Source organism: Ascaphus truei, chromosome 3 (genome assembly GCF_040206685.1).
Source record: "Ascaphus truei isolate aAscTru1 chromosome 3, aAscTru1.hap1, whole genome shotgun sequence".
NCBI lineage: Eukaryota > Metazoa > Chordata > Amphibia > Anura > Ascaphidae > Ascaphus > Ascaphus truei.
This window is the reverse complement of record NC_134485.1, coordinates 253,502,260-253,520,742: the sequence shown is the minus strand read 5'-3', so window position 1 is coordinate 253,520,742 and position 18,483 is coordinate 253,502,260. Positions and strand designations below refer to the sequence as shown.

At 41.9% G+C, this 18,483-nt stretch overlaps 2 protein-coding genes across 7 annotated transcripts in view; one reads left to right on the top strand and one right to left on the bottom strand.

The window, feature by feature from the left end:
- Window positions 1-1,048: 1,048 nt before the first annotated feature.
- On the bottom strand, window positions 1,049-18,448 carry PCID2 (PCI domain containing 2). Of its 5 annotated transcripts, none has more exons than XM_075590645.1 (15): window positions 17,985-18,447; window positions 16,514-16,583; window positions 15,977-16,066; window positions 15,201-15,274; window positions 12,332-12,397; window positions 11,725-11,766; window positions 11,028-11,082; window positions 9,081-9,184; window positions 7,749-7,824; window positions 7,515-7,656; window positions 6,193-6,293; window positions 5,328-5,401; window positions 4,343-4,468; window positions 2,434-2,557; window positions 1,049-1,454 (listed from the first exon to the last, which is right to left on the bottom strand). In XM_075590645.1, exons 2-15 carry the CDS (start codon window positions 16,547-16,549, stop codon window positions 1,368-1,370), a joined length of 1,197 nt encoding a protein of 398 aa, XP_075446760.1. In that variant the 5' UTR covers window positions 16,550-16,583; window positions 17,985-18,447; the 3' UTR covers window positions 1,049-1,367. The 5 variants fall into 5 exon arrangements, with proteins under 5 accessions (XP_075446760.1, XP_075446761.1, XP_075446763.1 ...); XM_075590646.1 differs by lacking the exon at window positions 17,985-18,447 and adding an exon at window positions 17,803-17,978; XM_075590648.1 differs by lacking the exon at window positions 15,977-16,066 and having other exon boundaries at window positions 17,985-18,448.
- Window positions 18,100-18,483, top strand: part of CUL4A (cullin 4A) — a 57,113-nt gene continuing 56,729 nt past the window's right edge. For both annotated transcript variants that reach the window (XM_075590644.1, XM_075590641.1), the window contains exon 1: window positions 18,100-18,256. The gene's annotated coding sequence lies outside the window, so the exon portion shown is untranslated. The remainder of the gene's footprint in view (window positions 18,257-18,483) is intronic.

Here is an 18,483-nt window from a genome sequence, read left to right as displayed (position 1 = left end):
TGCCCAATGCTACATCAAATTGACAAAACATATATGGTAATGAGTATAAAGTTTAAATACTTGAATAATAATAGTAATTACTTGTTTTTTTAGTTAAACCCTTTGGCCAAAGCGTCGTAAGCCTGCATACCAACGTCAAGGTAAACCAAAAATGCAGGTCCTAACACTAAAACTGTGAACCCTTCCTGTTACCTCTGTATGACAGCTGTGAGTCCTGTCCATTGCAGCAAGTTGCCAGAACCTCCCAAGTTAAAAAAGGTGGGGAGGGGCGAGCTCTGGGTGAAAGTGCCACCTAATCTCCATAGACTGTTACCAGTCAGAAATTAATTAACACACATTCCCAGATAGCTCAAACTCCTACATCCACCACATCATGATTATATATTTATGCCAAAATGAGTGCTACTGAGCGTGGCAATTGTATACAACAGAAGACACTGGTGCCCAATGCTACATCAAATTGACAACATATATGGTAATGAGTATAAAGTTTAAATACTTGAATAATAATAGTAATTACTTTGTCTTCTGTTGTACGTATACATTTGCCACGCTCAGTAGCACTCATTTTGGCATAAATATATATTCATGATGTGGTTGATGTAGGCATTTGAGCTATCTGGGAATGTGTGTTAACAAGTGAATAGTGGCAAAATGTCATTTAAAAAAAAACATTCAGGAGGTACAAACTTTACATTTGTGATGAGTAAAAAAAATTAAAAAAAATGCAAGACAGCTTATTTAAAAAAAAAAATATTTTAGATGTTAATTCTGTAATTTGTGCAGTGTACCTGGAAGGTCACATACTGTAACAAACATTTGTTCAAATCAGTTTGTTTTATATTTGAATTTTCCTCCATGAAAATCTGCCCTCATCATATTACAGGACAGATATTACAGAACGCGTATGATAAATATATATTAAACGTCCTGGACCGACATTGATATCTTATTTCCATATGAAACTTCATTTTAACCCTCAGAAAGCAACAGACAAATGTTTCCTAATTAAAAAAACAAAACAAAAAAAATACCACACACATTTAGCTGTTTAGAAAACAAAACTTCCTTTATTTAACTGACAAAAGTATACATAATAAAAATAATGTACAATCTGGGGGTAAAAATAAGCAGTTTCTTCAAACAGGTGAAGGATACTGGAGGACTGTATCCCCTGCCCTTGAAATGACCTTCGGTAATTGCAAGGCTTGTAAGGCGCACCAGCACCCTTCGTGGTCTGTGAGAGTTGTTTAATGAAGAGACACACAGAGGCAGTGTTGTACTGTAGCGCCAGTTTCTAATGGACTGACTTTACAACCACTATTGGATAAGCCATCACATTCATCTTTCTGTTTACAGGGCTGGACTTAGACTGTTGACAGTGGTGGGAAAGGGTTTTGCTTGCTGACCACAAGCTTTTGATGCTGATGAGAGATGTAGCCTTTAATATGACCCTAAAATAGAATACAAGAATAAAAACGATTTAGGCTACATAATATGGCAGAGAGAAAAAAAACACGCCACATCCCTAAGCAGAGATGAGAGAAACATGGCTTTTGGGGGAAAAAATCATGAAAACGTCAGTTTGCTAAACACCAATACTACCGGGAAATAAAATATTTATCTCGAATTTTGCAAATAATCTGATGAACTGTTAAAAAACAATAAGATTTAAAAATTGAAAAAAAAAAAATGCACACAAAAAAAAAGCTTCATTTTTGCCAACTCAAAAACTAAAACGTTGCACATCTCTATTTTTTAACACTTGCACATCCAAATACCTAAAACATTAAATATTCTTTAGAGTAGAATTTTGTTGAAAATCCTAATTTGTTTTTTTTCACTCTTTATGGCATTTTTAATGATTTGTAATATATTGAAGTTGCGTTGCTATAGCAACTATTTAGGAAGCTGCACCACTTCCTCTGGAAACAGGCAGCCATATTGCGTACCGCGTACCCTGGGAGGCAGTCTTTTTGCTGTTCGATACGCAGCTTAGATAATTTAATTGCTGTAAAAACAAGTGACTGCTGCATTTATTAAAACTAAAAATCGGGCAAGAGGAAACACCCCTTTTAACTGATTTCCATGCAATGTTTAAACGGTAGACATGCAAATAAGAAGATTGGCGTATCCGTTTGTACAATTCTATACTATGTTTCAGGAAGAATTTCCTCTTGCTTCAACCAGCTACATTACTCAGACCGCGCACAATCTAGAAACAGGAGTGTACATTTTAATGCACAAAGTATAACCCCGCCAAAAGAGGATCTCTTGTTTACTGTATATTTGTCTAAGCAGCAGGATCAGTCACATATTGCTTCTTGCAAATCAAGTTTCTGTATACTGTTCATTAATCGCAAATTAAGTGCCTACATTGATCTGCACTGTAACTGCCAAGCATAAAGAGGAGATGAAAGAGAACGCACGTACCATGTAAATAAGATTCGCTATGATACACTGCACTTCATCAATATCTACATCTTCCACTTGCATAAAGTTTAGAGCAACCAGAAAGGCATCAAGTGCGAGCTGGTGAGTTTTCAGCAGCAGGTATCTGTAAATCAGCAGGGAAACACCGATACTAAAATACATCCAAGAGCGACACCAAAGTAGACAACCCGTGCATTGTGATCAATATGTAAACAAAACATTGTTACTAAGAGGGGTTTCCACTTTACTACCCATCTCTTTCAATACCACATGTATTCATTGCTACTGAGGATAGGAGCGCTGCCCCTTTTTGTGTGAGCAGTTGCACCGTGGGGTTAGTCATTTTTAATCTTGTTTTCCTTTCAGACAAAGCCTTACATTTTAATTTCCCATAATGAACCCTCACTTGACACAGGTAGCTGTAATAACGATAAGTAACTGGCCAGTCAGTATATCCGATTTGCCTTGCTTATATACTTTTAGATTTCACCAAAACAGATGCATTACAAATAGTTATCAGACCTAGAATATGGACAACACAAATGTATCTAAAGAGACAGCCAGCACCACCTACCCGTATACTCTATTTCAGGGGTCAGAGCCCCCGCGCTCTTCCCCAAAGCATTTAAATTAAATGCAGGAGGAGCGAGGCCTCTGCAAATTCCCTTACCTCGTCTCCGGCGGCTTCTGGTGACGCGTCGCCATGGCAACGCGTGGCCTCATTCACGACGTTGCGTTGCCATGGGAACGTGACGTCAGAAACGCCAGAGACTAGGTAAGGGGGGGAGATCTTTACTGCTCACACATAGAAAATACAAGATAAAAAAAACTACTGACAAGACTAAACTACACAAAACAAAGATAATAACACGGAAAGCAGGTGTCTCAAGGATGTCTCTTTCCTGCTAACACTGTAGTAGTCTTGTCAGTAGTTTTTTTTTTTTTTTGTTTATCTTTTTTTTTCCTTCTACGTATGAGCAGATACAGTATCATCTAAATGATTCATCATTATGTTTTTTCACATTTTTTACCTGAGTGCGGGGGACATATGGAATACAGTATACGGACAGTACAAATGCACACTACACTTATTTTATTTGGTATAAGCTGGTGCCTTACTTTCGTGTAATTATGGAAGTCACAGCACCAAGTGAATGCCTCTTCCATGACTTGGGTACAAGGGTACTAGGCCCCTCATCTTACAAACCAAATAGTAACAGAAAGCACAATAATAACATAAAAGTGCCTTCTGCTCTAAATATTCATTTTTGTGTACTTCTTTGGAGCTAGTGGGAACTGCAATTCATTTGCTAGCAGTGAAGGGGTGTTTTAGCATAAGTTTTGTTTAAGGGATCAACCAGAGCTGTGGGTTATTTGCCATGATGGTTTAGCATGGGAATTTAACATTACATTTTCCACCTAATGAAGGATCTATAATGGTTAGAATAGTATAATAGTTTTTTCCTACTTTTATAGTGCTGACTGTATACGCAGCACTGTAAATAGAAGTTTTGCAGGCACGGGTCCCTGCCCCATAGAGCTTACCATCTATGTTTTTGATGCCTGAGGCAAAGCGAGATAAAGGGACTGACACCAGGATTGAACTAAATTCCCCTGCTTCAGGCACAGTGACGTTGAAAATTATAATATAAATATATATATTTATTTCATTAGGTCAGCATTAAAACTATACTCACATGTTGCTGTACATTATCTTCCAAGACCACAGAAGCTCTTTTAAAACGTTGAACTTTCCTGTACAAAACCACTAACGTATACTTGTTTAATTAACAAAACATATCTCAACCAGTAAAGAATCCAGGTTTTAATGTAAAACGATGCTGAATATGACCATCTGAATCATACATCATATGATATTTTGAGGTCGGTGAAGGAGTTCTTAACTCACACTTTCTTAAAAAGGCTTCTATACGTGATGATTTTCAACTTCTCCAGAATCAAGAAGATGCCACATCGAATAAAGAAGGTCTCATGCTTGGTCAGAGCCTCAGTCAGTAAGAGCAGATTCCCTTCACTGTGAAGACAAACAGAATAATAGACTGTACCTTGGTCAGGTAATGTAATTAGCCGTCTGATATTTAGGCTCCGATTTACTGAGCCGTGTACTGCTATAAAACACCTTCTGATGCTGGAAGACAGTTTACAGCCTTTTTGAACAGGTTATAAGGCACTGATGGGCAACCGGTGGCCCAGATGGACTTCCCTTGTGGCCCCCAAACTCCACTCTCCCTGGTCCCTTCGCCCGTCCTCTCATCCTGTTGCGAGAGCACAGGGGCAGAGCTTCAAATGGGGGTGAAGCTACAGGCAGAGCGGGGAATGACGGACAGCGAGAAAGAAGAAATCAGCACAAAGAGAGAGATCAGCACAGAGAGCGAGAGAGAGGGTGTGGGAAGAGGAGATCAGCACAGAGAAAGAGAGAGAGGGGTGGGGGAAAGAGATCGGCACAAAGAGAGAGATCAGCACAGAGAGCGAGAGAGAGCGTGTGGGAAGAAGAGATCAGCACAGAGAAAGAGAGAGAGGGGTGGGGGAAAGAGATCAGCATAAAGACAGAGATCAGCACAGAGAGAGAATACAGAGTAGTTACATGATGCAGCCCTCTTATGCTAGATGTAGATCATGTTGTCCACCACTGCTATAAGGTGTCATTCAGAAGGTTCCATATAGCAGAAGACTGCTTAATAAAAATGTACTTCACCAAATCACTACCAAGATCATTAAGCTATACATTATATGTCTTACAGAAACTAATAAAACAATGCTTTGAACTGCCGTTCTAGAGAATATCTATCTGATCTATGGTTCAGATCAGTGACTCCCCACATCTCACTCAGTATCTTTCCTTGTCAAGGGAAGCCTAGTAAAGCACTATATACCTCACAGACTGTGTCACTTCTGCAAACTGCATCAGGTCATACTTTTTTAGCAGCTGAATAGTTGGCATGTGGCCCTGTAAACAGAGACGGGTGTTACTATTAAATTCCTATATTAGAGTTACCAAAACAACGCTCATGCAAAATGAAGCACACATGTATTTCTACAAATGGCAGATAACCTCATTACATTAAAAAGGTCTGTAACCAACTTTGCGCGGTATTGTAACATGGCCACACAGTTTGCATGCATTTCAATAAAATAAGCATTTTATATATATATATATATACATACAAATACAGATTTAGCAGGTGAAATTGTAGGCACATTGTACATGCCCATCATATCACAACAGAGGGAACACTGAGCGTCTGTTTGACATGCATTAAACTAAACAGATGTCTGTGCACGCTGGCTAGAGTAGTCACAATTTGTCGCAGAGAGACATGTTTCATTTGAGATTGGTCTAGTATTCCATCCTTCACCAAGTCATATACTTCAGTATATGCAGGATACCCTGGGCAAACTCAATTAGTAGTCACGTATGTGTGATGCATATCTGATCCCTAACGGAGGCCTGCGCAGGCCAAATCACATTCTAAATAACACAATACAAGCTAGCTGCAACACAAACTGTTCTGTATATTTTGAACACTCTAAATGTACTTATTTTCTATGTTCCAAACCGTCATAGTAATAAAGATAAAAATATCTACGTGTAGGATTAAATCAGATTATTAAAAAAAAAAACACACAACACCCAAACCGCTACAAATAGTTTTAAAGAAACAGTAAGAGAGTAACGATAAATCTCTGAAGAAAACAATCCATGAAAGCGAGCAGTAAACAGGCTTCCTTTCCACTCACCAACAGCATTTTCACTGGCAGCAAGTAAATCAGAATCATACGCTTGTTCTTCTGACTTGAGCGGTGACAGTTCTCAAAAGCAAACGACAGGTATTCCTCAGCTAGAGACAACGATATGATGAATTGTGTAGGAACCATAATTACATGAACATCCATGCTAATTTGTTTTGGAAATAGTTACACAGAAGATGAGGGCAGCTAAAGATTACAGGTCCATCACAGTTCACTATACCTTTGATATATTTGAACAAATCTACAACATCCATTCATTTCTCCTTTTCAATGTTAAATCAGCAATCCCCGAGAGCTGATTGGTGGATCCCCGACATGTGCCGCATGAGCGAACCCTGACCTTGTCAGCCATATTGTTTCCCCAATTTGCCCAGTGGACATCCGATTCATCCCGAACACGCAGCTACAGAACCAGGGAAGTCCACGGACGTCGGGGGACCACTAACATAAGCTCCAGGGGACCTCCTGGTTCAGGTTCAAAAAATGTCATTTGTTTGGCTGGCGTTGCCATTTTAAACATATTAAAAGCCCTACAAAATTCCTCACAGGTCTAAAATCTGCAAACCGTGCAAAGTGTAGTGTATTGAAGGAGAAACTGCTTTGGGGTGTTTATAGCTTCCTAAAGTACCACAAAATGTGGTTATGTTGTTTGGGGGAGGTTAACTGTAAATAGGTGCCCCGACCAGCACTATTGCAGGTTAATGAATAACCGTATTGAATAGCGATTGTTAGATTTGTAATAGGATTACCGCATTTCTCACACTAATTCAGCTACTAGAACTTTGTCCTAGTACACGGTGGCTAAATCCCTCCTGTAATATTTATAGCAAAGTTCTGAGAATGGCCTTCTATAATTGCCTCGGACCTCAGTTTGTGGAGGAGGCTTTTATGGAAAAGCCATATTTGCGAGCACCCGCTGAGAAGAAAAAGTTAAAGCAGCAAAAAAAAACAAAAAAAAATCAAAACCACACACAACTTGATAACATACTTCCAATACTAAGACAATATAGAAGCCTGTTTTTGATATTATATAGTCACAAGGAACAATAGCTAAAATAGAGAGAGAGATGTAAAGCTGGGTATGCTGTTCAAATAAATGAGTGAACACAATATTCTATAATGTAACATTTCTATTTTGCCACATTTCTAAAGATCACCCCATTTTCAACTATTTGGGTTTTTTTCTAAGTGATTTCATACATTCTGCAGCATTTGTACGTCAAAGTAAAGCTACCAACAAACGGCATATACATGACAATTCCATTGATGCATTAGCCCGTGGATGCGATTATCCTCTCCTATCCACATACCTTTTTTGAAATCGCTGTCAAACATAGCTTTGCGGCCAACATAGTACTTGAAGGTGACTCTTTGTGCCATGCTGTATTCGTCCTTGAAATTTGAACTATCAATGGCTCGAATTAATGGCTTGCATAAGTGAAGCTTACTGATCTGCAAGTACAGTAATAAGAAAGCATCACTTTACACAGCTCCGGCGGGGATTCACAATGAATACGCACATGTTCGCTCATCTGCCACAATACCTTGAAGTAAATCTTGAAAAGCTGATTCACCAGAAACAACATCCCCCACTTCTTGGAGTCCTCAAAAGCAGCACGTCTGGTGTTAAAAAGATAAACACATACATAAAACAATAAAGGAGGGAAACGTTGCACAGTACAATGCACCGGGGAGAATGCACTACATGGTCATAGCCTGGTGCAGGGCCCCAAGCACATGTCGGTAAGCAGTGGTCTAATGACTTGCAAATGAAATGACGGCCCATATTCACTAAGCAGTCTTCTGACATAAGATACAATCCGGCTCTGGAAGACACTTTAGAGTCGATTTACGTGAATTGATTACAGGGTTACTTACAGAGCTGGAAGGTGTCGTATAGCAGACACGTGCTTAGCAAATATGGACCTAAACCTTTTGATCGTTGCAGTTTTTTTAAATTTTTTTATTATTATTATTTAGGCTACATCTTTCAGAAAAATATTACAATTTTGTGAGGATCATTAACCAACTGGCACGAGCGCACAGTAAGACACCTCTAGGACTCAGCCCCCCCAACTATGACTCCGTTGGGGGAAGAACAATGTCGCCAGTACAATTACCTCAGATTGATTCTCCTTGACTAAAGCATTTGAGTGAAACACAAGGTGTGTGTGTGTGTGTGTGTGTGTGTGTGTGTCTGACGCGGGTCAGAACCAGACTTCACCCCTTTGCTATGAGGGGCCTGTAACGCACTGGCTTAAGGACGGTTAGATTATATAGCATTCGCTTCTATCGTCTGGATAACTAAAGTGGAATAAAAGGGCAGTCTCTCCTAGAACAAATGTGAACTCAGGACAGTGGCAGGTTTAAAAGCCGACAGGTGTTTACCAAGTATAACCCCCTTTATTAGGATCGCTGGGAAGCAAGGGGTCTTGGGAGCACCCTTTCCCCCCCACCCCCCCGAGAACTTACCTCCGATACTTCCTGGTTCTTAAATCTCCCGCAGTACACGGGCTGAGTGTAATTCGCAGCTTTCTATTGGTCTGCATACTGCGGGAGATTTAAAACTCCATTTTGTTTCCCCAACAGGGGATGCTACTGGGGGCATCTTCGAAGGTAAGCATCTCAGAACCAGGGGTCCCTGGAGCTCATATTACTGCAAATCAGCTCCTATTAGCAGGTAGGAGGTACCACAGCTTGAAATGGAGCCGATTGGCAACTTTTAATAATAGGGAGGAGTTTTTTGTGGGGGGGGGGGGTGCTTTGTAGGGCAGGTGGCTATGTGGGAAGGGCATGGTTTTGGGGAGAGCATGGTTTTGTGGGGTATATATATATTTTTCATCAAAACAAAGAAATGGGGAAAAATAAAAACTCACGTATCACTGGCACATACTCTGAAGCAGCTCATCAACAGCTCAGCAGCTTTTTCTAACATATCCCCTATTTTGCCCTTCCCTTTCTTCACCAGCTGTTGGTCAGCCTAACAGGATACAATAAATAATGCACTTTTTATTGTCTGACATTGAATGCCACTTCTATCCTGTACTTCAATTCCTTCTGTCCTTCCCCCGTGTGCATGCTACACATTGTGCAGGGAGTGGTAATGCCGGTTCAGCAGCTGACCAATTCCATGCCGATTAGAGCCCTTCCCTTAACAGGAGTATGTAAACTCGTCTATAGGACAAGACCGGTCTAATATTCAAAACCTGCACAAATGGCAAAAGATACTCGGATGTAGGGTTACAAGGAGGCAGCCTCTATTTGATAGCCCCTAAAAATGCCACTACCTCATTGACTATACATAAATTAACTCAAGGGGGTATAACCTGTCTTAATACAACCCTAATGTTAACTATAAATCGGACTTTGTACACAAGTACACAGCACATCAGGGATTAGGTAATCCAATATTTAAGACGATCACAATGGATCCTCTGGTTAAAATACCAGCTAAAAATGTTAATACAATAAATCAACAAATGTGATCACCAATGGTGAAACAAGTGAACAGTACATGCAACTAATCAAAATAGCAAACAACTACTGTGAATAAGTGAAAAACAATAATACCTTCAACGAGCATTACACAATAAATATAATGCAAATATACACAAAATAAAATACCCGAGTAAAAAAGGGGAGATGATAAACACACAAATCAGTGAATCATATACAAAATAAATACACAGTGAAAGTGCATAAACAGTGCAAAGGTCAATATAAATCATACATGTATTGTGATCTATATCAAGTGTACACAATGACACAATACAACAACTGACAACCCAATGACTCTAAATAAAAAACCATAAAGTGTTCTAAAACAGGCCACTAATGGGGAAAGATGCACTCACCATGGAAAATCAGACAGGACATAGAGGGAGCCACTGATGTGAAAGGTCCGGGCTGAAGCTACTCCTCGGCACACACATCACTGCTGATACTTCCTGGTAGGGATCTTCCACCAATGGACAAGCGCGCTCAGACAGCCTCACGTGACCATGACGCGTTTCGTACTAGGTACTTCGTCAGGTGAAAGATCCCTACCTGGAAGTATCAGCAGTGATGTGTGTGACCTTTGCACTGTTTATGCACTTTCACTGTGTATTTATTTTGTATATGGTTCACTGATTTATGTGTGTTTATCATCTCCCCTTTTTTACTAGAGTATTTTATTTTGTGTATATTTGCATTATATTTATAGTGTAATGCTCGTTGAAGGTATTATTGTTTTTCACTTATTCACAGTAGTTGTATGCTATTTTGATTAGTTGCATTTACTGTTCACTTGTTTCACCATTGGTGATCACATTTGTTGATTTATTGTATTAACATTTTTAGCTGGTATTTTAACCAGAGGATCCATTGTGATCTTATTAAATATTGAATTACCTAATCCCTGGTGCGCTGTGTGCATGTTTGGAGAAATACCCTAAGGGGTTCTATCTGTTTAGGAGATTACGGGGAGTGACTCCTGTACACCTAGCAGCAAAGGGATTGCTTGCCAGAGCGTATTCAAGACAGCACGAGCGCGGATTCACAAACTGCATTGTACACAAGTAACTTCAAATCTGTTAAGCATCATTACAGAGCGGTCCAAAAGTGACTCGAAGGAAGGTTGGCGCGTGTATGCTTTAAAAAAAGTTGAAATTATTATCTCTGTCATGAGCGAGACTCATTCCCAATCAGTGAGACTTGGCAGGTCTGCTGCTAAAATATTGACCAATGTTTGGAGAAAAGAGAGGGCGAGTATCTGGGTTGCAAAATAAAGTAAGTAGTGGTCTACCAGCCCAATGAGAACGCCTTTCTCTTTAGCTACTTACATTATTAGCAAATATCCGCAAGTCAAGTGTGATTGCATACATGATATGCAAGGCCCTGAAAAGGTAAAGAGCACAGAAAAACATGGTACTTCAATCAATACGTGGAAGCTATTCTGCGATATTAACCGAATCATCAGAGAACAAATAAATAAAGAGCACAGGCAATAACAAAATGCCCCCAAATATTCTCGGACGAGTAATTAAATTACTGTGGACTTCCTTTCAACTACAACACATTAATGGAGAATCACTATTTAGTGTCCCTCGCTCTGCAGTTTTATTATTATTTAATAAGTTATGGTAGGTAAACAACTGACAAAAACCCTCCACCGTATAGTGTAAAATGGACATGAAACAAAAGGTGATACTGTGTGCGCGTTTGCATGTTAATACCCAGAATCCCTAGCTACAGTGACAGCATTGCATGCTAGATAATGGTGAAAAGCAGGATTGCAGACCTGTCAGAGATATGAATGTGCTCCCAATTATTATTATTCGGTGCTATTCTATGAAGCGGTATTCCTATTGGTCAGGGAAGCCTCAAACTCCATTTATCTTAACGGCGCTTCCCTCTTCTCTAACAAGAAGATGGCTTTACAGCAAGCCAATTCATTTTGAAATGGTTTGTGCCTCTAAATGTATTTTTTTTTAAATGACATTCTCTTATCAGCTGGTCTTACATCACCGGCATACTTACCAATTTTCTTCTTTATGGGCCTGGAAGGTTTTCAAAAAGGATGTGACATGTTAAGAAAAAGTACACTTTACAATCTCGTCGTGCAAAATCAGGATTAACAAACGGGTTTGAGTTTCTCGGAGAGAATGCTTTTTGCATGTGCAATCTACGGGACTCGGAAACCATACAAGCCTGATGATGTCCCCATGAGTGCCCGCCCTCTTCATCACACTGAGGGGACACTCATTCCACATGCAATGCACGCTGCTGCTCAATTCCTCCCCATTAATGTACATACAGCTGAAAGACGTTATTGCACCCGTCATCGTGCATTAAGGCAGGGGTGTGCAAAGTTCAGGTGCTGCACCCCCCTGCCACCTCTCATCCCATGTTCATGCCCCCCCCCCCTCCCCTGCCTTCCTACAGTGTCAAATGATGCAGGGGGGTTATGTGATGCGAAGTCAAGTGACACCGTGTCGCCACAGCAAAGCGTCTTCTGAGCCAAGGTAGGATAGAGTACATAGGCCTTGCGCTGTCCCCAGCATTTAATTGAAATGCCTTGTGGACGAGCATGTGGCCTCTTTAAGCGCTGTCCTCAGTATCTAGTTCCTTCGCATAAAAAGGATATTGAACTACAACAGTTTGGCACTTGTACGCCTCGACAAAATCATGGTTTGCAACAGCATATGTACACCTAGGAAAAAAAAAAATTAAACGGGTATATTAATCTCAGTTAAAATGATAACTTGCTCAACAAACAGTTAGGCTGCGCTTATAGTGCCGGCGACAACAAATGCATTGCCGCAGTCGCGTGCGCTTATAGTAAGCGCGACGCAATGGAGCGACGGATTGGTCGTGATCGCTGGAAGTCATCTCTATTTGATTTTCCAGCGACGTCGTGTCGTCGGCACTATAAGCGCAGCCTTAGGCAGAAATTACTCCAAAAATTAATCTAAAGTACAGCGGGGCCCCGGTTCTCGGCGCCCCGCCGATACAGCGGCACCGAGAAGGGGGTCGCCATCTTGAATCTGAAGTCGCGCATGCGCAGACTGGCAAAAATGACGATTTGCGCATGCAAAACAACTGAAAATCGCCGGATTCGCTTTCCGGCAATTTTCACTATACGGTGGGCCCCTGGAACGGAACCCGCCGTATACCCGGGGCCCTCCTGTAGTAACACACCCTGAAAGTATATGAGGTGATGAGCTTTTTCCTCTTCCATTTCGAACATGCCTTTTGCTGTGTTTTTACCTGGGGGTTTTCCTCCATTCGTTTTAGGGGTACCCCTGATATCCACACTTTGCATATTATGTGTGAACAGCAAAAACTATTTGAAATTCCCAGTATGGAGTGTTGAGGGGCCCACAGAAAAAAAAGTGTTAATCCCACAAAATGAAGAAGATATAGTTTGGCACATTCTTAGGCCCCGTACATGTTAGTTGCTTGCTGGCGGAAGCGCGCTGAGGCGCGCTCCCGCTCAGCACTGAGCCCCTACAGCCGCAATTAGAGCGGCTTTAGTAGGGTCTCACCTGCGCTTCCGCGTGCTTGCGGAAGCACAGGTCTTGGGAGAATTTAAAATTCCCCCGCTTGCTGGCGAGACAGGCCGGTCACGTGAGCGGTTCGCCCAATGAGGGCGAACCAGCTCCGTGACGTCACTGGCCCGCCCCCGGCCAGTGACGCGCCCGCCGCCGGCCCGCCCCTGATGGTCTGTCCCCCTTCTGCCCCGATCCATGTCTCCTGTGTGTGTGTGTGTGTCTGTGCGTGTGCGTGTGCATGCATGTGTGTGTGTATGTGTATGTGTGTGTATGCATGTGTGTGTGTGTGTGTGTATGTGTGTGTATGTGTATACATGTGTGTATGCATGTGTGCCTTTGTGTATGTGTGTGTGTGTATGTGTATGCAAGTGTGTGCATGTGTGTGTGTACATATCTGTGTGTGTGCATGTGTGTGTGTGCATGTGTGCATTGTGTGTGTGTGTGTGTGTGTGCATGTGTGCATTGTGTGCGTGTGTGTGTGTATGTGTGTGTGTGTGTGTGTGTGCGTGCCTTTGTGTTTGTGTGTGTGTGTATGCATGTGTATGTGTATGCATATGTGTATATGCGTGTGTGTGTGTGCCTGTGTGTGTGTGTATGTATATGTGTGTGCATGTGTGTGTGTATGTGTGTGTGTGCGTGCCTGCATGTGCGTGTGCGTGTGTGCGTGCCTATGTGTGTGCGCCTGCATGTGTGTGTGTGTGTGTGCCTTTGTGTGTGTATGCATGTGTATGTGTGTATGTGTAAGCATGTGTGTGCATGTGTGTGTGTGCATGTGCGTGTGTATGCATGTGTGTGTGCCTTTGTGTGTATGTGTATGCATGTGTATGCATGTGTGTGTGTGCCTTTGTGTGTGTGTGTGTGTGTGTGTGTGTGCATGTGTGTGTGTGCATTGTGTGTGTGTGTATGTGTATGCATGTGTGTATGTGTGTGCCTTTGTGTGTGTGTATGCATGTGTGTGTGTGTGTGCCTTTATGTGTGTGTGCCTTTATGTGTGTGTGCCTTTATGTGTGTGTGCGTGCCTGCATGTGCGTGTGCGTGTGTGCGTGCCTATGTGTGTGCGTGTGTGTGCGTGTGTGTGCCTGCATGTGTGTGTGTGTGTGCCTTTGTGTGTGTATGCATGTGTATGTGTGTATGTGTAAGCATGTGTGTGTGTGCATGTGCGTGTGTATGCATGTGTGTGTGCCTTTGTGTGTATGTGTATGCATGTGTATGCATGTGTGTGTGTGCCTTTGTGTGTGTGTGTGTGTGTGTGTGCATGTGTGTGTGCATTGTGTGTGTGTGCATTGTGTGTGTGTGTATGTGTATGCATGTGTGTATGTGTGTGCCTTTGTGTGTGTGTATGCATGTGTGTGTGTGTGTGCCTTTATGTGTGTGTGCCTTTATGTGTGTGTGCCTTTATGTGTGTGTGTGCCTTTATGTGTGTATGTGTGTGTATGCATGTGTATGTGTGTGTGGTGTGTATGCATGTGTGTATATGTATGCAGTGTGTGCCTGTGTGTGTGTGTATGTATATGTGTGCCTGTGTGTGTGTGTGTATGTATATGTGTGTGTGTGTGTGTGTGTGTGTGTGCATTGTGTGTGTGTGTGTGCGCCTTTGTATGCATGTGTGTGTGTGTGTATGCATGTGCGCGCGCGCGCATGCGTGAATATATTTATCAAAGTTGCACAATGTTAATAAATAATTTATTCTCACAACATGTCTTTTTTTTCATTTTTAAAATATTATATAATATACACACACACACACACACACACGTTCCCCAGTGACACACAAACACACAGACCACTTCAAAGTGACACACACACACTGACAGCTACCAAGTGACACACACACAGTAATACCCGCCTCCCAAGCGCTTGCTGTCTCCTCTGTAAGGACAGCAAAAAGCTCCTGGTAGAGCGAGCGGCAGCAAGCGAGAGCGAGCAGCAGCACCTAAGCGCTTACTATGTCCCAGGCCTTACCTTAAATGAGCCGCAAACATCTCATCATACGGAGGCTCCAGGACCTGCTGACACTTCTCCTCTGGTGCCGGCAACTACCAGATAAAAGAAAAGGACGACTAGGTTTAACATTACGCCCTTAGGAATGTGCCTGCCACAAAGGGAGAATATCAATGACAGGATTGAATTTATGTTCACAGCTCCAGCCCGTTACACTCAGAAGAAGAAGGTGTAGAACTTGTGGCGTCCTGCTTGGTGCAACACATATCGGAAGGGTCGAAAGGCAAGAAGACCATGTGCCTCTGTAGGAATATGTTATACTAAAATATTGAAGTGTATTACATCACATTAATAAAGAGATTGATACTTATTCTTAAACTGCATTCACTTTTGTGTTTCTAAATATGCAAGTAATGCTGGACTGCAGACACTACAGTGAAGGTAAGACTTTTCACTGGTAATTATCACAAAGAAAAGAGATCCTGGAGGAATAATCAGAACGTAACCCTTTTGCCCTCCAAATGACCCAAACGTGACAGATTTGTTGTGTTAAGACCAGAGACGTATACCTTACTCTAATCACATCTTCTATTCCTCACAGAGTAAATACAGAGATGCAATATTGTAGGTAGCATCTTATTAATTGAATCTTTTAAACAGAAATTCTTGAATCACTTGTATAGCAAAGCAGATTTTTGATCAAGTGCCAAATGTAAAAAAACCTCAGCTGCCTCGATGTAGAAACAAATATTCTTAAGATACATATGCACAGTTTGTGAGATGAGAGGTTCTCTTACCTGCAATCTTGGGTTTGCAACATGAGGGTGCCTGAATGAAACCAGTTCTGCGCAAAACACACCATGCTTTGAGTCAATGGCCTCCTGCACCTATATTAACCCCAAAAATAGCAATGAATGAGTACTGCCACTTCTGTGTCTAAAAACATCTGCAACTCCTCAAACACAAACATGATAAACAAATGATAGCGTTACAAGATAAACCTAAGGTGAAACACTGCCCACAGCTGGGAATCTGTGGTGCTAACAGCACAACACTTTACTGTAAGTACTGTACATGTTTAGAGTAAGGCAATGTATTTCTTGGAATCACCAGGGTTTAAGAACTGGGTCACGAATACTAAATGAAATGTAAAGTAGAACGAGTGCTATATCCGCATGAATGAGGCGGTAACCATTCAGGGTTTTTTTTAAATGTAATTTGTGACATTAACGAATTAGACAAGTTGCAATAGTCGTATAGTGATAGCCTTGTTATTTTGGGCTAACATTATAGTCTTTTTCTCACAGTCAAAACATTGCTTACACATACAATACCTGTTGCAAATACTGATTGATGGTAATGTGCGCCATCTTTCCTGCTCTGGACTGCAGTCAATTTCAAGTCCTGTTAAAAAATAATGTGTATTCACTTAGAATATTAGTTGACTGTGTTCACTCTTTTTTTTTTTGTGTCAAAACGTGTTAACCTGCCGGCGTACTGGTACATGAAGTGAAAGCTTATGCCCTAAAACTTCCGAAGGAAAACAGAAAATATAATAAACAGGTATTTAATAACATTATCCAGCAGAATAATGTAAGTGCAGAGCAAAATGGTTGCTGTTTATCAGGTGGTGAAGAAACTGCCGTAGTTACCTGTGCAAATCTTTTTATACTAAAAAGGAACAACATATACTTGTCACAGTGAGGATACATGGAGTAAAACAATCAGCTAGCTCAGGTCCTGCTCCGCTACCGTTACCGTCTTAGATTTGACTGGGGTGGTGGATGATTTAAAAAAAAAAAAAAAAAAAAAAAAAAAAGGATTACTAAACATTCTGATTTCCGGACTATCTATGCCTATCATAATATGCTTTTGTTGAAACTGGGACCATAGAAATATTGTTCTGCTCTGTAACACATTGCAAGCAGCTCAGCAGCGAAGGATTAAAGACAGCAAGCAGTGACACCCAGCACAGAGAAAACACACACACAATGGGTGGTGAGTGAATTAAGTTGGGGCCCTCTTTCTGACCTGTGAAGTGGTTGCAGTTGGCATCGAGGGGAAATAAGCCTCCCCTGCCATACCCTATCCCCTGCCAGTGTGGATTGTACACTCCTCAATGGGAGCAGGTGTGGGATTCAGATAGAGCAGAGCATGTAAGCCGACAACGACAGCTATAGACAGAACGATGTGTTGTGTATCTTCATGTCGTGATCCCTACTCCAGTCAGTGTCGGGCAATTCCTTTCAATCACTGTATGTCCCTGTTCTCTTAACCCAATCAGTGCTGAAGAGACCAGCAACACATTGAAAAGCGTTGCATGTCCATTCAGCGATAAAAGTGTTACCCGTGTGTGTCTGCTTGTAAGGATCAGCTTACCCATATTAAAAGCCCACAGACAAACAGGATAACTCAACATGTCTGGATCATATATATTCAGGTACCAGCACTGACTTCAATAAAATAAAACAACCACATAGTGATATCGATTTGTGAAAGAGCAATACTAGTGAAAACCATGTTCACTTCCAGGTCCTCCATCGGTACAAACATGTCTTATTGTAACACCGTGCACATGTTAATGATGCCGCAGCAGCAGCAGCCTTGGCATTAACGTCTCCACCTGTTCTCCCGGTGTCTCTACGCCAGGGACGGAAATCCGAGACATGTGTAGCTTCCGGACCAAGGCAATAACATCTCAATCACAACATATCAAGGGGGGTTTGTGACTGATGCCAAACCTTACTGAGACTGTGAGTCAGTGACATGTCTGGGATTTAGTTATGGGCGCCGCCGATCACTTACCTCTGGATTTGGGGTGTGGGGGCGGGAGCTTAGGGGGTCAACACAGGAAGCGACGTCTGATGCTGCACGTGACCCGGAAGCACTAACTGCATCTCTTAGCTATTTGTGGCCATCTTATGTGCGGGCAGGAGCCCCTCATCTGCTTTGGAGAGGATAGCACGGAGTGAATCCTGGGGGGGAAAGGCGTCAAATAACCCGACAGAGGCATAAAAACAGGATGCGGACAGGTTACAAGAGGATTGTTTGCAGCGTGTGACAAGCTTCACATTGAGGTATGTGAGAGGCGGGTGCTGAGACGTCACATGTCACACGAGATCGCTGTGGCTGGATTTCTGCCTGTCCCGACTATCCCCCTCACACATTATTGCAGTCGTCCTCAGTGGAACAGCTTTGCCAATATCAAAGATGGACGCTACAAGCGTACAGCTTCTGTGGACACGTAATCAAACTTCGACGGTTGCTGGCGCCACTCCGTCGACAATCGCACGGGGACGCGGCG

Bases quoted from the DNA above. Each gene is read 5' to 3' on its own strand.
- PCID2 (XM_075590645.1), bottom strand. From the start codon at position 16,549: ATGGCGCACATTACCATCAATCAGTATTTGCAACAG. The intron at 11,083-11,724 runs GTAAGTATGCCG...TTACCTTTTCAG, and splicing joins GCCCATAAAGAAGAAAATTG to GGCCTTGCATATCATGTATG. The intron at 7,825-9,080 runs GTGAGTTTTTAT...TTTTAACACCAG, and splicing joins AGAGTATGTGCCAGTGATAC to ACGTGCTGCTTTTGAGGACT.